General features: G+C 40.3%; 2 protein-coding genes across 2 annotated transcripts in view; one reads left to right on the top strand and one right to left on the bottom strand.

The window, feature by feature from the left end:
• LOC141011964 (ankyrin repeat and IBR domain-containing protein 1-like) overlaps positions 1-16,335 on the top strand; it is a 32,378-nt gene extending 16,043 nt beyond the window's left edge. The window contains exons 10-20 of the mRNA XM_073485328.1: positions 719-807; positions 1,597-1,727; positions 4,488-4,622; positions 5,464-5,550; positions 5,800-5,866; positions 6,534-6,679; positions 7,186-7,364; positions 7,519-7,570; positions 11,419-11,530; positions 12,279-12,322; positions 13,008-16,335. Coding sequence (XP_073341429.1) covers positions 719-807; positions 1,597-1,727; positions 4,488-4,622; positions 5,464-5,550; positions 5,800-5,866; positions 6,534-6,679; positions 7,186-7,364; positions 7,519-7,570; positions 11,419-11,530; positions 12,279-12,322; positions 13,008-13,928 — 1,963 coding nt within the window. The 3' untranslated portion in view covers positions 13,929-16,335. The remainder of the gene's footprint in view (positions 1-718; positions 808-1,596; positions 1,728-4,487; positions 4,623-5,463; positions 5,551-5,799; positions 5,867-6,533; positions 6,680-7,185; positions 7,365-7,518; positions 7,571-11,418; positions 11,531-12,278; positions 12,323-13,007) is intronic.
• LOC141011965 (protein lifeguard 1) lies at positions 14,717-24,476 on the bottom strand. The gene is made up of 11 exons (XM_073485329.1): positions 24,377-24,476; positions 23,301-23,449; positions 22,805-22,973; positions 22,331-22,409; positions 21,817-21,870; positions 21,502-21,592; positions 21,348-21,385; positions 20,628-20,715; positions 18,806-18,895; positions 18,125-18,172; positions 14,717-17,537 (listed from the first exon to the last, which is right to left on the bottom strand). The coding sequence occupies exons 2-11, from the start codon at positions 23,403-23,405 to the stop codon at positions 17,385-17,387; spliced, it is 915 nt and encodes a 304-aa protein (XP_073341430.1). The 5' UTR covers positions 23,406-23,449; positions 24,377-24,476; the 3' UTR covers positions 14,717-17,384.
• Between the last annotated feature and the right edge of the window lie 1,150 nt (positions 24,477-25,626).

Below are 25,626 nucleotides of genomic sequence, written 5' to 3'. Positions count from 1 at the left end.
AGTGCTGAACTATTTGTTTGACTTATAACCAATCTACACATATTTTGGTAAAATGTTTTTGTCATCATGGAATATGTTTGCAGATTCGTCGTCAATGATGAAATGTCATCTGTTTTTATTGACAACATAGTGTCCAAAATATATATGTATGTGTATAATAATACTATATATGCCCATGAATGCATGTGTATCCATTCATTCCCTCTGTACACACACGTCACTACTCGACCACTACTTGGTCGACCACTCAAGGGTAGAGGGCCTAGTTGCTGTGTTGTCTTCCACCTTCTGTCCTCTGTAATCTTATTCCAAGTGCCCTGAAGAATGCCCCGACAGCTCCCCCACCTGCATATCACAATCTCCACACCCCAACCGATAGTACACACCTCACTGCACCTCACTTCACTATATGGCTCCTGAAAATGGCCGTTGGGTTCACTTGTCAGGTTTACTCAACAGTTCAGCTGACATGATATTAAAACTGACACATAATGGAACTGGATGTAACACGGGTCCGACTTGTATAGTTCCCTTGACATGAAGAAGGCATATGGTTGAAAGGTAGATATGGCCAATGGTTGACGGTTTTGACAGGATCTCTGGCAGCACTGTTTGATTGGTATGTTCATCATTTGTCTTAATTTCCATGTATAGTCATGGACAGAATGGGATCTTTGAATAAGTAATTGAATCTGTCATCTGTCTGTGTATATTCCAGGGAGTGTCAAGGCGAAGCCCATGAGCCGTGTGACTGTGAGACCTGGAAGTTATGGCTACAGAAAGTCACTGAGATGAAACCTGAGGAATGTGAGTATTGACACTAATGTATTAATTTTAGTTTTTTGGTCTCTTTCAGATATGAAGATACAGCTGAGTTCATACTGTTTCTATATAATGTGAAATGGTTTTAAAGAATAATTGTAGAGTCTATGTCTAGTCTCTTTGTATTGTATTGATTCTAGTGGCACCTAACTTAGTCTTTATACCAGTAGAATTTTGTGAAGCTACATGGTGGAAAATTGCCCAGATTTTTTTGGGTTGCAGTCAAGGGATTGATTTTAAACTAAATTACTTGGAACTCAACCACAGTAATTACAAACAGTTTAGCGCTAAGCCAATTAAAACCCACCATGTTGATGATAAATTATTAATTAAAATGAACAACCCACTCATTGAAAGTATGCAATGTTTAGAAGTGGTAATTGGACTGTGGGTAATCTAATAGATGATTTAAGATGGCCCAAGTTGCTCCAAAGTGCCACTTCACTGATTTGACAGTTGAAAGATAAAAGCAATTATTTTGTTGTGGAACCACCTTCCCTTCGATTTCCCCAGATTCTGTTTTATCTTGGCATTTCAAACGGCACATCAGAGGTGCTTTGATAATAGCCAATTACTCTGTTTGTGTGTGGGGGCTAGGGGGGCACGAGCATCTTGGGAGATGTTAGCAAAATATATAAGCAATACACATTAGTCAGGCAGGACAATTTCCCACTCACTGCAGTGGTCTGTTTAGAGGCTGTGGTAATAGCCATTCTCATTCTGTCTCATTATGCCTTTATTTGTTCTGTTTACCTCCCCCTCCTCCGATTGAAGTGGCTGGTGTGAGCGAAGCTTACGAGGATGCCGCCAACTGCTTATGGCTGCTCTCGAACTCCAAACCCTGCGCCAATTGCAAGTCCCCAATACAGAAAAATGAGGGCTGCAACCACATGCAGTGTGCTAAGGTAACTTAGGATGGGAGGTTTCACACACCTCTCTTACTAACACACTTTGTAATTTGTTGTCTCTTTCATCTTGGGCTAATTTGGATCAGGACGTTTTCACTTATTAATGAGTTGCTGGTTTTCTGGTTGGGAGAACTATCTGAATGAACAATCTACACATGTGAGCCAATAATAATAAAAGAGTTCAAATTAAATTGTATTTGGGCACAATTACAGGCACATTTCAACCTTTGCCCTTGGTGATTTGATCATAATAAATTTAGAGCGCAGCACAAAGATTTTTATAAGTTAAAGGTGCTAAATTATATTTAGAACCTGTAAGTAGCTTAAGAAATTGTTTTATTAAGACAGGAAAGATATATCGGGTGCCTTATGTTTAAATACTTATTTTTCCAGACAGTGTATTTCCACTTCAGCCAAGAGGTGGTGAAGTGCTACTATTTTTGGCACCAGAGAAGCCTTTTTTAAAATATAATTTTCTTTAATATTTCCATTATTTGTCAGCCAAAGGATGGGAATTGGGGTGTGTGTAAGTGTCTAAAAAAAGCTTACAAGATTGACATACTGCAATGATTGACAAGTATTGCTATGTTCTGTCCTCAGTGTGAAAAAGCGAGGACAATTAAGTCTGTCTTTATATAAAGTACACTGTAAACACCATCAAGCATATTAACATAATAAAGCATCCAATTTGCACTGATCACCATCTAAAAGCAACACTTTGGTCCTTCACTGGGTGAATTCTGATAGTTCTGATGAGCCCCCGAGTCCTCCAGCCATCAACGTTTCCCAGAGGATTGAGTGTTTGACTGTTTTAACTTGAAAAGGGAAGCTGTGGGTCACATTTTAGAAAACACACAGATGGTTGTTGTGACTCAAAGAAAAACAGCTGCCTTTAAACTTCAGAAGCCTTATGGAACAAAAGATCTAAGATAGTGGCTAATTAAATTGTTTTCTGTCGAACAGCTTTTGTTGTGTTGTAGCTGTATTTTGGATTCTTGTGATGTTTCGCCATATTTAACTTTTAAATATCTCACAACACGTTTGCCTAATTTGCTTATGGTAGTTCACTGTTGGGAAATTTTTAATATTTTTTTTTTTATAATTTCCACCTTGAACCCAACTGATATTTATGATTTAATGAGTACGACACAACTGTTTTGTTAAATGTCTGATAACATGCGCTCTACACTTGAGCAGAATAAGTAAGTACTCTTGTTCTGAGGAGGGTATCCGTCACAAAGGTGTTATAATGTAATAGTGAAGGTGAAAATGTCTAATCACATTCAAGCTGCTCTCAGCCTAGCTTTGCTATCATTATAAAAGGTTATTTTACAAGAGGCGGTTATGATGCTGTCATGCTCATAAACAATCCATCAAACAGCCAATAAGCCCTGCAGTTAGTCAGAGGCCTCTGTCTTATTGAGATGGACAAGCGAGAGTAATGCAGAGGTGATTGAGACAGTCAGTGGTGGACGGGGAGTGTGAGACTGATAATCACATAAGAGTCATGTTGCCTGACAAGTGTCTCTGTTGCTGGAGGGCAGGCCATGAAAGGAGCTCAACTAGGCTCCTTCTGTCTCCGTGACAGCACTCTCACTGTCTCCATCCTGGTTAAACAGGCTGACTAGAGATGGAGATTAGTTTGGGTTGAATGGGGCAGCTTTCACAAGCTGAGAGGCCACCGAGGGCTCAGCCTCTTGACCTGTTATGACCTGGTAAGAAATGGGTTTACCTCTGTTGCTTGGAAACACAGGACTCAGTGTTGCCAAGGAACATCTCTTTGTCTTTTCGCTGCCATTTCCTTCCCTCCGGTCTGGCTTCACACTTTTTATCTTAAGTCTCTCCAATTCACACGCTGTCTTTTTGTGTCTCTGTTCTTCCATTCATTCTCCCTCCCACTCTTTCATTTTGTATTGATTTTTCTGAAGTGTCATGTAGGCATGGTGTGTTTAGGACAACTGAGGTCTTAGCCTGTAGGGTTTTGTGTTGCTCCTGCTAACTTGTCACCCACAGAAGTACTATGTGTCACAGAGAGAGAAATCACTTACACCTAAATAGGCTGTGGATTGGAGTGGCTGTAGAGTTTTGTTGTTTTGTTCTACAATACCCAATGGGACTTGCTTATCTCAAGTGTTTTCTGAATGCCTTCTAGTGGCAGCTACAACTACAAGAATTCTCTAGGTTCACTTCTTTATAACTCTGTCATTTGTAGAAGAAAAAAAAGAGAAAAAGAAGACTGAGATTGAGACAACTTGAAGATAAGTGTGTCTTGAGGCCTAGGTTTAAGGACTCTTAAATATATCATTCACCAGTAATTATGTTTCTGTTAAGATGGTGAGAGCAGTTGAAAGGATAAACAAACAGATCTTTAAATACAACTTGCTGATCTTTTCCAGATACTTTCACATCCTTACAGGTCCATGCCAGAGAATATTACATCTTACACCACGTCATCTGTTGTGAATAATTGTATGTATTACTCATGGTGTGGGGACCTAAACTTGTTGACACTGTCGCATTGTGGGGACTCGCCTACCTTCTGGGGACAAAACGTAAGTCCCCATAACGTAAATGGTTACATTTTAGGGTGAGGACGTGGGCTAGGGTCAGGTTAGGTTAAGACAAAGCTATGGTAAGGGTTAGGGTAAGGCTCAGGAAATGAATGTTAGTCAATGAAATGTCCTTTGAAATGATAGAAATTATGTTGCCACTGACCGGAGCATATTTAAGTCTAATCCTTCTGTTCTCTCCGTCTAGTGCAAGTATGACTTTTGCTGGATCTGTCTGGAGGAGTGGAAAAAGCACAGCTCATCAACAGGAGGCTATTATCGCTGCACCCGCTACGAGGTCATCCAGCAGGTAGAGGAGCAGTCAAAGGAGATGACTGAAGAGGTAGACACACACACACACACACACACACACACACACACACACACACACACACACACACACACACACACACACACACACACACAGATCAGCCGATTAAACAGCAACATCTCTCTCTAAGGACCAAGTACATCTTTTGTCACATAAGCAGTAGTACTCCCTAAGATGTGTAAATACACTTTGATGTGTGAAATGAGAGGATTTCCTTTCAACACATTTAGCAGAATCATTAGGATGTTCATACAGTTGATTGGAACATTTTGTCTCATCGCCCAATAAGTAAAATCTTATTAAAATTGGCAGGGTCCAATCAGCTTGGGGCTTATCTCTTCAGCCCTCGATATTTTTCAACAAGCCCACACTCCTTCTCATTCTTTATTTTCACATTTAAAGGTGCAAAAACAAGGACGATGGTGTAACAAACCACCAGCATTCACAACTTATTGAAACATTAGTATGTATTATAGAACTGTATTAGTATGTTGATCTAAACATACACACATATGCAAACAGCTGAGAACAGTACTTAAGTTTCTGTGCATATACACCCTTAACACGAAAGGGCTTTGGAGCCTACGTAAGCAAGATGGAAAACCACTTAGAGCTTAGACACTTGACCGTGGAGCCATCCACAGTCAATTCCATCTTCCTTCATCAGAGGTGAAAAGAAGTCTATTCTCAGTTTTTACTCACATTCCTCCCAGTCACACTGATTTCACCTGTGGTACGACTCACTTACTTACTTTAACTGCCCTCAACCAGAGTACCTACACTCTCCGGTGTGGGGGGACACCATGCTCAGGAGTTTATTGACTGTGACTTGTGTCTCATCACGGTTTTGCAGGCAGAGAAGAAGCACAAGAGCTTTCAGGAACTTGACCGTTTCATGCACTACTACACACGCTTCAAGAACCATGAGCACAGCTATAAGGTAAACAGACCTGGCTTTGCCCTCCACTGATGTCTGCTTTGCATAGTGTACAAACAGTCATGGATGTAACCAGTGGGAACCTGTCATCTAGTGCATGACTGGCACACAACCTCATAAACCCAAACCTCCTTTTTTAATTTATTTAGCTTCATATTCTGGCATCAACTTCATTATTTGGTTGGGCAGGTCTTCACAAGACGTTTTTACTCAACAATAAAACCTCACGGCTTCTGTCTTCCCTCACAATAGCTGGAGCAGCGCCTGTTAAAAACAGCCAAAGAGAAGATGGAGCAGCTCAGTCGAGCTCTGAGTGGACGTGAGTGCAGTCTGCCGTAACGGTGTCAATCTTTATTACACATTCAGACACATCTTAATCTAGTCCTCTGAAATTGAGCTTTTGGAAGTTGGCAGGGGGGAAATAAAACACAATGGTTCTAATATTGTTTTTACAACAGTGCAAGGTATGGTTTAGTTGGTATTCAGCAGGCATGTCTAAGCTAGGAGAAAGCTGTGCTTTGTTAATAAGCTTGTCTTGAGTCCTTCAAAGCCCCATCTGTACAGGCAATTACAACCTGTTTAAGTTTGTTGTGATACACAACACTCAGTTTAAATTTCAGTGGATTCTGATTGCAGTGCTGTTACTAACACCACTGGGTGTGTGCCAGCTGACAGAGAAATGGATATGTCCATAACTCAGTGTTTATGAGTCTGGCTCAATTAAAAGTTTACACAGTATGTTTGCAGACAGGTCTTCTTTAGTCACGTGTATTATGAGGCAGATCTGAATGAGTTGGGTTTTTTTTTTTGTATTCAAAAGCTCAGATCATAATTTAAGCATGACTCTCACCTTGTATCCAAAAGTTGTTTTACCCTCATAAGCTGTTAGGGAGAGATTTTCCAGGTAATTTAGGCTGAATGAAATTATGTATTCTTCAAAAGTAAAGCAGACGCTCACTTTTGCTATCTCTCTCTCTCTCTCCCAGGGGAAGGAGGCCCACCTGACACTACATTTATTGAAGATGCGGTCCTCGAACTACTAAAGACTCGCCGCATCCTCAAGTGCTCTTATCCTTATGGCTTCTTTTTGGAGCCCAAAAGCACAAAGAAAGAGATCTACGAGCTTATGCAGGTTTCAGTTCAACTATTAAGAAAAAGGACAAATGTTCACAGCAGCCAGTCTATTATGGGACATTAGAGAGATGGGACTAAAGCTTTTTACCTCATGATCTTCACCGTCTGCCCCAGTTGTACCTGCACACCTCAGCTTTTAGTTAAAGATCTATTGTTTTATAATTTATGATCACTGGTATAGACAAAGAATGTACTTACCTGCTGTCTTGGCCTTTTAAATCCTGTAAAATGAATGAGCAAGGCTCACATAGGTCTTACATAAGGGCCTTCTTAAAGGTGTGTAAAACAAATAAATTTTTAAAGTAGATACATACACAGTAGCCCTGAAAGCAGTTCACTTGTAGGACTTCTTCTAAAATCCCTTTCTCCTTGAACATCCCAGTTTTTGAACAGATCGTTTTATGAGACAGTTGAAGAGAAAATATAAACCTGAAATTCGGTATTCCTTACCGAGTTTCCTAAAAAAATGAAAAATCACTCAGCCAGCTGTCTTTCTGTCCTCAGACGGACTTGGAGATGGTGACTGAGGACCTAGCACAAAAGGTGAACCGGCCTTATCTGCGGACGCCACGGCACAAGATCATTCGTGCTGCGTGTCTGGTGCAGCAGAAGAGACAGGAGTTCCTGGCCTCAGTAGCCAGGGGAGTGGCCCCCAATGACTCTCCTGAGGCCCCCAGGCGCAGGTAACCTTACAGACCTGTGTCAGTGTGTTTCTTACAAATTAAAGAGTGCAACAGAACTGTTTGAAATAATCAAGAGTGACTCACTAGCTATCATAATTCAGCGATTGATGACATTCTCATACTGACAAAATCGCTGTCATTTCCTTTTTTGCAGTTTTGCTGGCGGAACGTGGGACTGGGAATATTTAGGCTTTGCATCGCCCGAGGTAAGAGAACAAGCCTTCATTAGTTTTTAGTGGAAGCTTGTCAGTTAAAATGTCAACTGTGCTGTTTGAACCCCACACTAATACAAAATCTGCATGTGTTTTTTGACACTGTAAATTATAGCCTGACTATCAGATTTTAACTCAAATGCATATATTTATATTCAGGATCTTACTTTCTGTGAAATCATCTGAACAGATTGGAGGAGTTTTGGCTTAAATAATCACAATTGAATACCAAATATTCATAAACAAGGGTGAATTTTCACAAACAAAACATTTTAATTGCACTTCAAAATTGACACAAACAGCCTTCATTTTTTACATGTGATTTGATAAATCTTGATTATAAATCGATAAAAAGGATACTGTTAAATAAAGATGAATTGTTAAATATAATGAAACCCATATAAATTTGTCTCAAATAAAAATGCACTCGATAATAACAGTCCTACCACAGCACGCTGACAAATGGATGGACTAAAACGTTCTGTCACATTTATATTTGCAGCACTCACCAGCAATCATCCATAGTTGAGGCTAAAAGTGGTTAATCAGTGTGTTTGAAGCTGGTATCTGTGAATAGGCGGACTTTTATCTGTTAAAAGAGAGTGTCTGGTTTGATGCACTGATGCTGGTACTCCTCTGTTAATATGACATCTAATCAGGTTTAATTGATTGCAAAAACTTAAATCCTGATTATTATATAATTAAATGATGCATCCCCACATTATACCCTCTTTTATAAAGCCAGTGTGTATATCTAAATCCTTGCTGGTTTTATTTGGCAGCGTAACAGCACTGACAAACCATGATGACCCAAAGATCACCGTGTTATTCAACACAGTGGAGCAGGCCAGATGGTTCAGCGTCCCTCTGTGTACCCAGTTGGAATGATTTAAAGCACAGTTCTCTGGCAAACACCTAAGCAGGTTGCTCCCGATCATTATGCATTAGCAACAGGCGCTTGTAGTTAACTTTTACAGTCATAAAACTGTCGAGCACATAATGGTTTGATTATCGACCTGCCTCCTTTTTCGGCATAACTTGATGCATGCATTCAGTAGAGGTACATAAGTCAATGCGCTACAGTTACTACTCTAAGTTTCCATTACTGTTTAGTGTACTGCAGCAGTTTTTACACATGCAGGCTTTTCATCTCAAAACATTCCTTAGGCTCCTTACTGCTGCGACCTTCTAAAGTGTTAAAAACACGACACAATTATGCAAATCTGAGATCAAACTTAAGCCTCCTGAGCTATTGTGCACACCTTTTACCAGCATAAAGCAGACATTTCCCTATTGACAGGAAAACAAATGACAACATCAGTCTGCCAGTTTGATAAATGAACCTCAAAATCCTTATCCTCCTGCTCATCACCATGCAGTGAGTCAGGTAAAGCTTTTATTTACTTCAGGTTTACTGAGTAAACGACCCCACGGAGTATTTGTTTTATCCAAACCTGGAACCAGTGTGTTTATTTTTTAAATTTTTATTACGCATTTCCAGTTTAAAAGCAGCAGCCGACCTAGCTAGCATACCTAACTTGGTAAGTTGTCGGCAGAAGACTCTAATTTAGTATTCCGCTAACCATAAAATGTGCCATTATCTTGTATGAACTACTTCAAGTACTACAGAAACCAGTTCCTACATGATCCAGGCAGATCCTCTGTTGTGTGCAGATTATAAAATATGATGCCTCATGACAATGTTACAGGTTATCTTCTCTCTCACTCGTCGCCAGTCTGAACACACTGGAAAGACTCCTCTCTGCTGTTCCACCTAGGAAATGAATGGAAGCTTGTGTTTTTGCCACACTGTTGGTCTTAATTGGAAGTAATTACAAATATCATCTCTGTCAGACCTTAATGTGTATCCGTTTGTTTAATACACTGTGCTATAACATTATTGATAATTCAGACAAATGCTGTAGAAAAGCCAACTGAAGCACACACAACCTCTCAAGTATACAAGCCTCAAGGAAAGATTTAATTAAGCTAGGCGCACGCTACAAAGACCCGGCTCTTCAAAAGAACAAATTATCATTGTGAACCTCAGGTGAGATGCTTATCTCAACTCTGCCCTCTTTTCCTCCGTCAGAATTTAAATTACCAACAAGCTTGAAAGAGTCTATTGTTTGCAACAGTTTATTTTGGGACATGCATCTATGAGAATATTCACAGCAAATGTTGCCACCAGATGCCATTCTAAAAACCTAGGTTTTTATTTTTGTCCCCTAATTAAGAGCCTCTGTCTCTCAGCTGCAGTAGTTAATGGGGAAGCCATAGTAATAATCAAAGCCTGATGACACTGCCTCGCAGGCACAGCTACAGATGGTCTGCTCCCTGGTTCTTACAATGCCTGCAGATCACTTCATAGTGGGCTATTTTTAGAGCAGTGGAAACATGAAAGAGAGTTTGGGTGGCAGGCTTTTGATTATATGAATGTGACTCAATTCCTTTTCTAATGCATGACTGAATGGAGAATGCAGTTTGACTACTTCCCGAGGTATTGATGTGCAGATGTGCGATTTCAGTGGATGTAACCTTTTCATGTTGGTCTCCAACCAAAGTCTAGAGTAGCCATGCATCACAAGCTCTAGGTCTGCAGCGGGATTGAAAGTTACACTCAGTTTGCACCAAGTAGAAGTATAGTCCCCCAAAACTATGATTCTTACTTTGTAGAATTATTTTTTCCAAACTAACACCAGCCTGGTTCTTAATGAACTAAGAAGACAGACACATACATTATATTCTTCACAGTTTGAATGTTGTGTATGCCTAAACAAGGTATACACTTCCTGTAAAACTTCATTGATGACTTAATTAGGCAAAATGTCATGATGTCATTGGAATATAATGATCTAATCTCTCTATCTCTTGATATATATCATAATATCAACATCGGTAAATCAGTACAAGGAACTGTCACTCACAATCAGTTATCCATAGATATCCTATAATTACAGACATGTGTATATGCGTACACACCTACTAAACTTTAGTGCTTTTTTTGGTAATTTCATTTAGACACGCTGTGTGAAACACAGTGTGTTAATTGATTCTGTTTGAACTCCCCTGAGTCACGACGTGACAGAAATATCAAATTAGAGTTTCGTTGTTTGTCACAATAATAATAGATATACTGCATGCTCTCACTACCTGCAATGCAGACTGCTTTTAGACTAGTTACATCATTTCATACCCATAATAACATAACCTCTTTGAATTTTTCTGAAGCCTGTTTTTAAAACCTGCCAGTAAATAAATATTTAATTGACTTGACTTTTTAATTGCATCACTTTCACGTTTGATAAGGCATTCTGATTGCTTTTGAGATTAGTCGGGCAAACACACGTAGTATTTTCAAACATCTGATCCACAATCTTCATGTTGCTTCTTTTCTAATTCCCTTCCAGTGAGTGTGTGCTCTGCTTAGATTCAGTCTATACTGAAGGCTAATGAATAAAGCTTGGTCTGGAGATGAAAGGGTTTGAATCTGTCTCTAGGTGCTGATCTTTCCTGGAACAGAAGACTCAGACCACATTTGAAGCAAACTTTTGCTTTACTTCTTGAATCAAACTTTACAAAAGTAGCCTGGTAAACTTTTTTTCTGGTCAGACAGCTAAAACTTAAAAGTTTTATTTTTATTACTTAGTAATTATTAATCAATTTATATAATTTCTCTTTTAATAGTAACATCAAGGGACTACAAAGTAATTTTTTCTATACAATCTTATGATAATAAATAAATCTTGTACATGTTGATGAGAGTTGGGCACTTTCTAACTGCAGGAGTGTTGATTAATGACGTGTGAGTTTTTAAAATGTTTTTTTGTGGCTGTCTGAAGGAGTACGCAGAGTTCCAGTACAGACGGAGACACAGGCAGCGGAGGCGAGGCGACATGTCCAGTCTCCGTAGCAACACACCTGATCCTGATGACCCCAGCGACAGCACCTCAGGTACTGCAGTGGACATACAGGACTCTTGTACAGGGACCAAAGGGAACTTTTTTCTCAATGGTGGACTCGGTAGTCTCATGTGAAACGTTATTTGTTTGTTTATTAATTTATAATTAATTGTTTTTAAGTTGGTAAGCCTTTATTAGCTGTATATGAAGGCACTTGATGGATGCAATGAACATGGTTGATGTACATAAAAAATTAAATGTTAATGCAGTGTACAGTATTCTAGTGCAATTAGAGTTTGCTAATCTATGATAAAATAATACATATCCATTAAATTAAACTACATTGATCCAGTCATCCCAATCTCACTTTTTGATACACTGAGTTGTACAGAACCCAAATTAGGGTCCTGGCCAAAACTTGAGAAAATCACGAGTGCTCAAGTTCAACGAGCCAATATTTCCAATCCATCAGTCTCATCCATCAGTCAGCTGCTTAAGATTTGGCTGTGTTGAGTGAAGGATTGACATAGTTTGCAGTTTTGAAGCCAGGTAATAGGTTCTGTTGTGCCAAGAAGGATTAATTGATTTCAGATACTAAAATTATGAATTTCCAGGGAAGACGCTGAAGGCCCATACTCTTTCAGGTTGCTGTTACTTTATCATTTAGCAGTATTCACTAAAATGGAGTGGATGTTCGTAAAAGTGGTAATTATCAATGGATTAAATTGCTATTCAAGTGATTCAGTCTAATGGCAGTATTTTGATTGTGGGTGTTTTTGTCCAATTCTTTCTCTGTAAAGATACTCAGGATGTTGGAAGTGGACGTAGACATGGTCATCTAATGGTGAGTGAACAGTACTATTTTCATCTCAACCCAAGGTTTTCAGCTTTTGAAACTTTTCAGACAATATAAAAAAGTGCAGCATTAATTTAGCCAAAGTGATTTCTGCAAGGCTTTCTTTTCCTATACTCACTGTGGCTTGATAATGATGTGGTTAACAGAAATGTACTTTACTTTTGTTTTGGTTTTTCTAAAGGCAATCTCAAGAGAACATTTGTAAAAGTCTAATAAATTACTTCCTATTGTAAGTTGCATAAGTTAGACAAAAAACAGAAGATTTAGTCAGAGGTCAGGAGGCCACAGAATCCAACTGACAGATTCTTAAAGTACTAAAAGACAAACTAAAACACTGTTATTTTATTTAATATTGTTTTTGACATTTTTTTTATACAAATCCCAGACACAACAAACAGAAACACACCAGCTATTTAAAAAAACAAACAAAAAACAGCCATGGCCTGCAGGTGGCACAAGTGTCAAAACAGCAGCAGCCAATTTTTTCCATGTCTGCCACAGCATGTCTACATCTGCAGCTCTATCCTGCTGCTGCTTTTACTTTCCTTGCCAATACATGTAGCTCGTACAGGTTGGACTTGAATGGCTGGTGTGTAACTTCTTGTTGTCTGTAACTGGATAATGTTTGCTTATCCTGCACCACTGACACTGTGTCTTCTCTATTGCCTCGCAGGGTCTGGGTTCTCTGGATGACGATGACCCTAACATACTACTGGCCATCCAGCTGTCACTCCAGGACTCAGGGATGGCAGGAAGTGGGTCCAGCCATGACGTCCTTGCTAATGAAGCTTCGCTCGGCGCTATCGGCACCTCCCTGCCTTCCCGCCTTGAACAGAGTGCTCCAGGTGTAGAGGTCCTCCCCAGAGCCTCCCTAAGCAGCTCAGAACTGCTGGAGCTGGGAGATAACTTGGCTAGACTTGGCAACACCAACATCAGCAGCCAGTACTCTGCTGTCACTGGTGTTACTGCCTCTGTACAGCACTGTGAAAGTCACCACCGGGCCTACAGGGCTTCTGTGCCAATACCAGTGGCTCCAGGCGGCAGCAACTCATCGACAGGCCTCTTCTCTTCCTCCAGTGATACAATAGATTCGACCACATGTGGCAGCCATGACCCCTCCTCATCCTCTGCTTTAGCAGCAAATGCAAACCTGCTGGGCAACATTATGGCTTGGTTCCACGACATGAATCCTCAAGGTATCACCCTGGTCCCCTCAACCTCTTCTGACACAGACTACAACCTTGGTGCATTCCATGCAGGTGGAGGTGGGTGCCTGCAGGATGACGAGAAAGGCGGGGTCGTCCTACCTGAAAACAGGAAACCTCAGGAAGTGATGGCAGACATGGCTTTCTGCTCTCAGAGACTGAGTGACATGGAGGAGAAGGAGTGTGCTGTCGCAGAGAGGCCAACCCAGTTAGATCTAGTGGGGCTGGACACCATGCCGCGACCTTACACCCTCGACGCAAGTGGAGAACAAACTGAGCGGGGGGGCTTGAAGGTCTGCCGTGTCGACACTCCGCAATGTGACTCCATATCCGACCAGCTGCCCAGCACTAGCTCGTCTGAGTGGGAGGACCAAGTGCACTTGGTATGAAGTGATTGGCTGAGATTGGAAGAAGCTATTTTGGAAAGGCCAAAAAAAAAAACACTAGAGATTGCAAATGAAATAGAATTGAGGAATTAGCTATTCAGGTGGAATGTATACAGAATGAAGAATGTGTTCATTGGAAAGTGGGGGAAGAAGTATTTAGACTCTTAGCTTAGTCTAGCACTGCAGTTAGATGGGTCTCCTGCGTTTACTGTGGTGTCAGCCCCCCAACGACCAGCCCTCCTGCAAAGAAAGCACTAACTGAAGGAGAGATTACATTCGATAACAATTTTCCTACATTACGTATTTCATACAGTGATTCTGTGCTGATATAAATAGGAATACGTTGCTCTTATGCTCTTTCTGAAATCAAATTTAAAGAAAATAAGAGATTTAGAGACTTAACGTAGTGCAGGTATATATATATTTTTTCCACTGGAGTAAAAGCCTACTGTATGTGTCTGAATCAGGTTTAAAGGATATTTTTCAGCTGTACATATGAGCAGATTAATATTTTGCTCCAATATTGAATCTGTGAGGTACAGGCAGGGAAATAGTTCCTCGCTCCTGTCCAAATCTGCCTACTTTATAGGTGCCAAACACTGACTAGCAAAAGCACAATTTGCAGTCACCAAGTGGATTCTTCGAAGCAAATTGTGCCTACTTATTACAATCTCAACAACTCAGCTGAACTTAAATGTGAACATCGCGAGCCATATTTTTATCCGAGGTTGCGGCTGAGTGATATTTTCAGCTCTCACTAGTGTGCTGTGTAAATCTGTAGTCCAAGACCATAATGGTTGTCTACTTTATTATGTGAAACATTCACACAAAACAATTGAGATAAATCATTCGAATGAAAAGTTGGTGGCCTGCTGGAAAACATTTCAAATTTGAGTTGACAATTCTTATTCATCTCAAAGCCTCAATCCGAACACACTTTCAATGGGAAACGTCGTCTGATCTTCTCAAAAGACAAACGCTGACAGGCCCAGAGGGGCTGCTTAGTGTCCTTCAGTTCAGTTTATTCTGAATTCCATTGTAGCTCGCTTAAAGTAATGTTTGAATACTGCAGCTGAATATGGAGCTTGACAGATAAAGTAGACAGTGAGTAGTCTTGTTTATACACTGCAGGGAAGGCCAGTGAAAGAAATAATCAGGCAATCACTTCCAGACTGTGGTGAATTCATTAATCAAGCCCAAGTCACTGTAATTTATCTCTGGGTTCTGTTCAAGTGTAATATAAGCAAAGCCTTCTTGGAGCTCTGCAGATGTCCCGGGCTGCAGGGTATAAAATGCATGGAGAATTCATGAATGTGTGTTGCATCTCAAAGACATGGGGAGCCCATGTCTTTGAAACAGTTCTCTACACAGTTAGAGATACAGTGCCTTTATGTGAATCACCGTTATTTAATTCTTTTTCACACATTTTTCTGAGTGCTAATTACACAGTATTTATAGTGTAAACAAAACAAACACCTGTTACCTTAAAGTTTTTTCTCTCATAAAGTGTGCAAACATGAGATCTTGATTTTTTTTCCCATCAAAATGTTTGTAGCATGAGGCTTTCTGTTGGTTCTAGTAGTGCTATGTTAATGGTTAACACTGATTTGCTATGATTTGGCATAACAGATGACGGTTAATGTCTTGCTCTTGATCCCCAAATATTTTGAAAAAAGGTTTTATTTCTGATTTTTATGTGCAGAGGGGCTTCATGCCCTACATTTTAAACAGCTGATTTTTCTGTGGTTTAGAAACTAAGATCACTATATTGACTTTGGAACGAGTTGACCTACTATATGTGTATCACGTACCTTACCTGAAGACACTAAAATGGAGGAAAGTTGCAATATAAAGTAGGTATTTATTTGAAATAGATCAGATCCATTAAAGAAAATGGATTGTGAATAATCAGTTTGAAATGAAACACATTGATTAGTGTCTTACCCTTAAAACTTAATGTTTTTGTACAGACTAATGTCTGACTGAAGTTAATTACTTTTTTTCTAGCAGACATGTAGATCCACATTAAACCTAAAGATAGTGATTGCTTTGAAAAGTGTCTTGAAGTTGTAAAACTGAGTGCCATATGGTTAGTGGAGCTTGGTTAATGTAAGTGGGTTGAACAGAGGAGATAACATGTGTTTCCCTTTTTTGTGTTACAGTTTGCTGTGCATGAAATGGGTAGAAGTCTAAATGGAATTTGTACTTCCTTTGTATTTCACCTCTAATGTCCAGGTGATTTATTTTAAAACGGCATATAACATTTTTTTAACTCATTGAGATTTTCTATTGTAAAGCAACTAATCCTTGAAATGCTATTTGCACTTTCATAGTCTATACTTGATACATTCCCTCTTTATATGAAACATGTTTGATGTGTGATGCCAATAAACTATGTGTTGAGTTTTAATGTGTTTGTTTTTTATTGTTTTTTATTGAGACACCCACGTCCTGAGCAAAGAAATCATGCCTGGTTTTATGGGAGTGACTGTTAAAACTTTTAAATGTGGCACAGATCACAAGATGCCTGAACTTCTTTGAGCCGTGATGACATTACATGTAGTTTAGCTAAATAATTCGACAATTCCTGTTTGCTTTTGAAGGGACAGTTAGCCCAAAAATTAGAGGCTAACTAACTAAGCTAGTTAACGCCAGCTCAGTCAGAGACACTGTTTACATTCCAAGCTGTCACGAGCAAATGCCTCGTGTCCATGAGTACGTCTGCATGTCTCCCTTGGTGCAGTGATGCAGTTTGCAGGTGTAGTTCAGTAAGAAAGAAAATAGTTCCACCATGAAACTGCTCACAGTCTGTGGATTATCTTGAGTAACTGGGTCATAATTTTTGTAAAGAGACATTGCTGTTGAGTTTTTCAAAAGTATTATGGTGCTTTGAGCGCCACAAGCTGAATGCCATCTGGTTCCATTATATTCAAGAGATACAAACACCTCTACAGCTGATATCTCCAAAACTCAGCAACTCACACTGAAACAACCTAGATGGATGAACAGCAGCACTACAGATAAGAAGAAAAATATGTGTTTTGGATTTTGGAGTGAACTGTCTTTTTGAGTTTCAGTTTCTTGCTACACAATACTGAAACTAACAGTAATGTAAAGCTCAAGCAGCATATTAATAGAATCATATCTTCAGCACATGACTTTAGGTAGAAATACATGCAAATGCAGTATGAAAATATCAAATTAAGCATCCTTCAGGAAAAAAACAAAACATTTTGCACACAGCAAATTACAGTTCATAACATTAACCCTGATGTCTGACAATAAAAACAAAACTGTATTTTGGACTCATCACAGTCATCTCTGCTTATTTAAATATGACATCCAAAGTACTAAACAGTGGGTTGAGAATTGAGATACATGATGTACTAAACTGTTTGATATTGTGTGTCAGAGGAGTTACAGTCTTTCTGTAGGTGGGCCTGTCATCAGTGTTTAGTGTTAGCGGCAGAGGCCGATGAGCTGCAGCAGGAGGAGGAACAGGGAGACAATGTCCAAATACAGGTTGAGAGCAGCGAACACATATTCCTCGGGAGAGATCTCATACTTCCTGTGTTTTCCACCCAGGATGAGCTGGGTATCAAACACCAAATACTGCAGAGAGACAGAGAGAAAGAGTGATGAGATGCTTCAACACTGACATCTGAACGCAGCGTGTTAGTGTGATGAAAGAGACAGAGAGCCGGTTACAAGAATCTGTCTGAAAGAAATCACAGGCAGTGTTTCTTATCGTTGAGAGAGAGGAGGGACTGTGCTGATAAACAGGCCATGTAAATAATCGTGTAGTCAGAGTTGTTGCAGCTGAAAATAAGTTGTGACTTGCCGCTGACAGCCTGTTCGGCTCTGTGTGCAGTCGCAGTTTGTTCCACCGGCTGACGGGATGGGTCACAACATTTGCTGTTAATGCCAAAGGCACGCAGAGAGGTGGCTGTGAAAATGAAGCCTACTGCTGTTAAGCGGTGCATAATTGAAATTAAAGGGCACGAGGACATCAGAGTCTCTCCGTACACTAACTACTGTGACAGACACTGGAACGAAGCTGCTCGACCCTGGGATCTTGACATTACACCTTCTTTCAGTGATGGTTTCTTTCATTTTAAAAGGTTATTATCAGTCTTTTTTTCAATTCAACCTGCGTTCCAGAAAACCATATTCTGTCATTAAAGTTTAAGTGTACTTACTAAAGAAAACAGCAAGGTTCCCAGGCAGGCGTATGTGATGTAAGCATACTGTTGAAAGAATCAGAGACACAAAATCAGGAGAGGCATTCAGCAACATAACCGACTTTATACTGATTTGTGATTTTCCACAAATGGAAAACTTCCACTTAAAAATACTGTTTCATCACTTACAATGAAGTGTTTCTTATTTTCTATCTTAAAAAGATACTGTGTGCTTCCTGCGGACACAATAACTCAGCCTCATCCTTTATCTCAGTTGCTGAAAAAGCAAGCGTACTTAATCCTTTTTAGTTGTTTTGTGGGGAAAATATGATAGTAAAGGGCGATAATGGGTGCAGACAATATGCTTTCAGAAAGCAGTGTTTATTCCCTGATTCAGGTCAGACGTGGTTATGTATAAATAGCACTTTGAAATCAATGGGATACTTATACTGTCAGCCGCCACAGTAGACAGCAGTGTACATTTAAATGCATCAGATCAGTGCAACTCCTGAGAGAGTTGAGAGTATACGCACTCTTCTTTACAGTCTGCTCAGTACACAGGTCAGTGGCAGCACATCCTGATGATAAAAGCTCTGATGCTTATGAACTGTCTGCCTCTAACTGCATACCACAGCAATTCATTTCAAACATGCTCTCACTGCAAACACAAGGTGTAAACACAGCCGCTCCTTCGTCTACCTGCGATCGGAGAATTGCACAAAGCAGTGCAAACGAAAAGAGGGTCCAGGCAAACACCCACAGGCTCCCACTTTTTGCGGTGAAGTCCCACTGGTGCAAGATAGGGGTGGGGGGAGAAGAGTGAGAGACGGTGAATGTGACAAGCCTCTCAAACAGAAAACAGTATCTCTCATTTATACTCATAAAAGCCAGGGCGCTCAAGGTCGTCTGCATTGCAGCTGTGCTGTGAGATGCTGCAGATTGCTTAATGATGAAGACATATTGCAGTTCAACACACAAGAAAAGCCTAACGATTCTGGATATAATGATGCTGGATAATTAATCAACAAGCAGCAACGCAGGCACAGAGAAAGGGTGGGGACGTGGCCTTTTGGCCTGTGTGCCCTTTTCAAATAGACAGCAAAAAGATGGCAGTTGCTATAGAGAATCACTAACACTGATCACCTGAGGAGGAGTGAGCTACACATCCAAGGCAGTCTGTATGACATTTACGTATATCACAGTGACTAAAACTCTCTGCACACAGCCTGCAACTGCAGAGCAAGACGGGCTGAAATCTGCAGGATGAAGTCATCAGATGAAAAATTAAATGAGGACACTTTTTCTATTTATTCCCCTCTATATGCGGGCTCTTTAAGCATCCTTTCAACACATTACATGAGCAGAGAGCATTATAGATATATTCTCCAGATAATCATTTAACACATGCCTGCCAGGTTCATCCACTCTAAGCAGGAGAAAAAAATCAGCTCCTTCAGATGCATTAGGTGGCAAAATTTGTGAAATGCCAAACTGCATTTAAAGGCAATTAAGAGGGACTCTGAATGCAATTTGAATTTGGCCTACATCTGTTTCACTTGTCTAATTTTTTGCCCCACTGACTGTGTGATTACTTTTCTTCTTAATATGAGCCTTTTATTGAAGCAGCATGCCAAACTACCAATGAAGAGATTCTCAAAAGGTCTCTTCACTTGTGCACGTTGACTCCCGCTAATAAAACGTTGCAACTCTTAAATGTCACTTACACAAGCATAAGCTGTTATATAAGCCAAGTGACATCACTGTAAAATATTAATAAGCTTTGTTCACAACATAAAATAAAATGGAAACAATCTTGGTGGAGAAACATCTTCAGGGTCCCCTTTGGTATACCAGAGTTGTTCAGTTATTATTGTAATTTTTAGATTTGGCTTTTGGTGAAAGATCAGGGATGCAAGTCAATTCGATTTTCTTTTTTTTTTTTTTTTTTTACCTGTGTGCATGCTCCTGCACAAAATGCAAAAGAAATTACCTTTTCAATATTAAAAAATATCCTGCTGGACGATCGTTATGTCTCCCAGTGTGTCAGCGAAAGAGACCTTTCAAAGATTAATCTCAGAGCGTGTTTGCCTTATTAGACGGTTCATGGTGAAGGGGACATCCAAAAAGAGGAAGAGGGGGAATTTAGCAAATGACAAAAGGCTCAAGGCCATTTCAGAACCCAGATTTATGAGAACAGCCCGGAGGTTTAACTCTGTCCCACCACTGGACACAAGGAATTAACTTGATTGACAAATACACTGATCTCAGCACTAATCATAGTTTTGCCTGGAAAGCAAATTCATCTGAGTTTTTAAACCTTTGCTGGTGACTGCAAATTGCATCCACTGCACAAGAAAACCTGGGCCACAGCTCAGCTTAACACTTTTCCTTTGACTGCACAGGAAACACAGCTCAGTAGATGGACATTTAGCACTGACTGCACGGCAAAGTCACTGCAGTTTATGAAATTTCCCTTTTGGCTGCCCTGCAGATTGAGCTCAGAGTGTGTGACAGATCTCACCTTTGACTGCATTGCAAACAGAGTCAAGGCGAAGGACACCACCGCTGTTGCCCCCACAGCCCACATAACTGCTTCGGCATCATAGTACCTGCAGACAGAAATATCAAACAGTTATGCAGAGGGAATGGCACGCCACAGCATCATGTCTAACCAGTCAGCAGGCAGAGTGCATACATGAGCAGTAGGGTTGTGTTGTATCCTAAAAGGGAAACATTACTTTCTTATAAGAAATGTGGTACATTTTTATTTAATAGTCTGTATAATGTGTCTCAAGTCGAGTGATGGCAGGGACCCCCCTTTGGAAGTGCATTGCATAATGTATTGCCTATGTTCATATCAGTTACAGTGCAGCTTCAGTTAAGGCAATGTCCTATAAATATGATAATTTGAATGTATTATTGATAGTGAGGCCTTCAACTGATGTCTTTTTCTGTCACAGTGACAAGCTGCTAAAAAGAAATGTCTCACAGATGGAAAAGGTAGCTTGTGTTTACACAGGCCCTGCTGCAGAGAAATTGGTTTTTAAACTATTTGTGATGCTTCTGATTTATCTTCGGCCGAACACCCCCTTTTTAATTTGGTAAACCAGCAATGATAACATCTTATCAGGTTTGATGGCTTCATCGCTGACATCCAACATGCTATCAGATATGGATCAAATAGGGTTATTATTGTGCAAATGAGTCAGCATCAGGTGGGGATTCATCCTTGGAAACTCACGCTGACACAGAGCCAAGCATCAGGCCCTCTGCTACAGTCTGAGACAGAGAGGGAGAGACAAATCGAAAGTAAATACATGACACAAAAAACAGTGAAATAGAGCAGCTGAGGTGGGGGTTTAATTTGATGCCTGGCTGGTACTGCGTCTACTCACAAACAGGCCCAGGGTGATGAAATTGAGGGGGACTCGACGACGGATGTTGTCGCAGCAGGACAGGACCAAGATGAGCACCACCACCACCGCCCTATTTCACAGAGAATATAGAGTGTATCGTAAATAGCAAATAAACAGGCTATAAACAGAAAAAAGTTTTCACTATGTGAATTCACTGAGTGAGTGCGTTATTTATGCACAGTGCAGCTGGCAGTTTCTTGGATTCGGATTCAGAGGAGATCTGCAGGGGTAAAACTGATTAAAATAACAAATGTGTGTATCACCACGACAATCTGACTGTTTTTGATAGCTTACATCATGGTGTAGCTGAACCAGTAGTTTTCCCATGTCCATCTCCGGAGAGTCTTCCTGTTATTTGAAAAGAAAAAGGGAGGGGAGTGTTTAATAAGGGCACCATTTATGTGATAGAGGCAGTAGAATGATTTTATTAAATATTAACAGAGGGCAGGGCATTGTGCACATGGGAGCTGAATACGATTTATGAAAAGAAATGACTGGAGCAGTGTTCTACCACATCCATTATACAAAACATAAGCTTTCAAGCTACTGCAAGCAAAAATATTATGCGGCAGAAATGCACTTTTATTCTCTACCATCTTGTCTCACTTCACATATTTATGATGATTCGAGCTATGCCAGGTTGCATGCTCAAAGTTTCTGTGGGGAGAAATATGCTACTTGTGCTCCTGTGTGATGTTGGGTGCTCTTACAACGCTGACAACATTAAATGTAGATAGATAGATAGATAGGTGCCTGACTTGGATTAATCTCTTTTTGCAGGGTGTTCCCTTGTGTAATGCTGCCTCACCAGTAAAGAAAAGCGCAGATGATCCCGAAAGTCACCAGGAGCTGAATCATCAAGGTCAAGTAGACTTTCCTTATGAAACCTTTTCAGAAAGAAAGAAAAAAAATAGACACACAGTAGAAAGCTAGACAACAACAACAACAACTAAAAAGAAAGCGAAGCAGAGAGGCAGGTAGGATTGTTTTTGCATTTCAAAATGGCTCTGTTTTCATCAAACCCACATTTCATCCTCTCATTTAATATGAGCTGTGTTGCGTGGGAGGTGAAAAGCTGAGGCAGGGTACAGCAAAGATCAGGAAACAACTTTCAATTTCAAATCAATCTCAAGAAAACACTGCAAAGCAAACGAGGGAGTAAATATCACTCATCCTTTTTCAGCTCTGACCATGCAAACAAAAGACATATTAGCTTCTCTCGCTTTCTGTTCTGCTTTCTGTTTCTCCCTCTGCCCATTCCTCGATGGGTCTAGCCCTTTACCTCTTCGTACGGCAGCGTCACTGAAGCAATTATCCTCTAAGCCATGAGAGTAGTCAGGTGGAGCTTGACCATACTGCTCGTGGCCTCCTGCTGCTGCCATTTCCTCAGGATGGACCATGTTATCGTAGGTGGCAGGAGGGGAGACCACTGCAACGTTCCCCTTCCCTACCTGGTTCGTCCAAACCAACAACAACACATGTAGATCAAACAACACTGAGGAAATTCTACTCATGAACAACAAATCATGAATAGTGTTCCGAGTTTTCTTTTTGAAGTGCATTAATTAAAAGAAAATCAATCAGCCGTGTGTAATTAAATGTGCAAACAGCGCTTTGTTTTGAGAATGTTTTATGATGATCAAAGGTTGGTAGTGTATGAGTTTGGCAAATACAAATAGTCATTCAATCCAAAGTTAATAGGAAAAAAACATGGTTTTACCAACTCATTTCCTTTTCTACTGTGAGCCTACCACAAAGGTTTGAATTTTGCTACTAACCTGATAGCTCATCCCTGTGTATGGACTGTTTCCATATTCCTGAGGACTGTATGGAGGAGGGCGAGGTCCATAACCATCCATGCTGCTGCCATTAGTCTGGTCCATTCCAGCAAAAGTTGGCGGATCTTTTCATCAACTGAGGCACAAAACTGACAGAGAAAACACATCAGAGTTACAGGTAAGTTGAGGCCATGGCTGAGGCACGAATGCGTCAGCGCTTTCATCAGTGAGTTAAATTGGCAAATGGGGCAATGTCAGTGGGGAACAAATAAATGGGTAATTACAAAATGGTGCATCACACGAACGCTGAGAGCCATTCATGACTAACATCCATAATTATGGCCTTAAGCCCTCCATCTAATAGCACTGTATGTATATTTAATGGCCAAATAGGTTGTGGTTAATTGATCTCAGTGGAAATTCAGTTGTCATCAAGGAGGACAGACGGACTCATGGATTCTATTTTATATATAGTGAGAATATAAGAGGAATGAATTAATCTGAAATGTTCCTGGTGTTGCATCAATCGTTAAAGAAATGAGGGCATAATTAGCCACGCACATTGACCAGCTCTGTGTGATATACAACTGCTGTAAAGTGATGACTACACAGAGACCACATACTGTTACAGTATCAAACACACGTCAGCACTGCATGCAAATCTGTCTATCTATGGTTTAATAAATAACATCATACACTTCCTGTAATATCAGTAATAAGTAATGACTTTTGAACTCATGGCAGACATAAATCATCTGCCACTTACATACACATTTTGACTTTTGGCTCCAATTCCCAACTTCCCAAAACTAAAACCCATGAACAGACAGAACAAAGTGATAATATGTTTAAACATATTCTCAAATACTTGAATGACCTGAGGTGGACTTCACTTCTGTCTGCATACACAGCCAGAAAGGTTCAAAACATCACCTCAGAGATGTGATAAATAAAACACAGACAAAAGTACCCACTGTGTTTTTCAAGTGTTTAACAAGCGATCAATCGCTGTTTGACTTAGGTCTGTTCACATAAATCAATTAATTACAGCCCGGATCCATTATAATGTGTCTTACCTCGTCTGTGACGGCCAGGAGTCTGTCCCGCTGCTCTTACTGTAGTGTTAGTTCCCCTTCAGGGCAAAGTCTACCTGCTATCAGGCGGTTCCCACAGAGACAGGACTTTAGCTCCAGGGGGAGAGGATGTATCCCCCATTAGGCTCAATGGGATATTCAGATGAAGTTCTTAAAATGTCATTAAACCACCCAGGCTGACACTTTGTCAGGGCAAATCATGTCTTTACCTTTTTTCTTTTGCAAATGCTGATTCACACAGGCTCTTAGAACAAGTTCAGACTGAGGTCTTCTCACACTTCAACAAAGTTGAATTCAGTTTCCTGTGATGATATCATTAACCTGCTCTACATGATAACCCTGTATCATTTCATCCTGTATTGAGCGAAAAGCCAAATGTAACACAATGGCACCCTGTAAAATCCTGTGAGTGACATGAACTTCCTGACTAACCTTAGTTACACATTGATAACAACCTGGGCGTAGAAACCAGCCAGTGAGGGAGGAAGACAAATGTGTGTTGAGTCCTACCAATCCAACCTACACAAAGGGATTACGGGTATTGAGGCACAGCAGGGAAGAATAGCTAAATACATACTGTTCTCTGAAAATACATGAAGTAATGTAGGTCAATACAGTCTTAGTGCTTCTCTATGGAGAATCAACACTGAAAAGGATCTATGAAGACTTCATCCATGACTGAGAAGCTAGTCAAAGATAAATCTATTTGCTATGACAGCTCGAGCAAATTGTAATTTCCTCTTCGTAGCCTTGATTACACTTTTAAGTGGCTATGCCTCAGGTACATCATTAGCTACGTTACTTTTTTCACATTACGGATGAAAAAGTCCAGCAGACCTCCTGCCTCATATACAAACACTCAGCTACTCTGCCTGGGTTTTGTTTCAAAAGTCAATGACGTTGCAAAGGACACTTAAAAACGACTGCATCAGCAGTTGAAGGTGAGATTTCGTGCCAAAAACTGAATACCAAATTCGCTGGATCAGTGCACATCACAAAAACCATTTCACATGAGCATACAGAAACTAATCACACTGTACATCGAGCAAACACTGGGGGGCACTAGTCTCCTGTGCTTCTTCTACTAATTGCAGTGATTTGGTTGTGACTCTCCCCCTTCTGCTGCTGCCACCTCCCTACCCAACCAGCAGCACCACAATCCTCCAGAGACCTCGCTTCTGCCTCATGATTTTAACTGCATGATCAAATCCTTCATTTCTCTCACCTACATG

The sequence above is a fragment of the Pagrus major genome, chromosome 17 (assembly GCF_040436345.1).
Source record: "Pagrus major chromosome 17, Pma_NU_1.0".
Classification (NCBI taxonomy): Eukaryota; Metazoa; Chordata; class Actinopteri; order Spariformes; family Sparidae; genus Pagrus; species Pagrus major.
The sequence above is the reverse complement of the archived record's forward strand: the minus strand, read 5'-3'. Positions and strand labels throughout refer to the sequence as shown.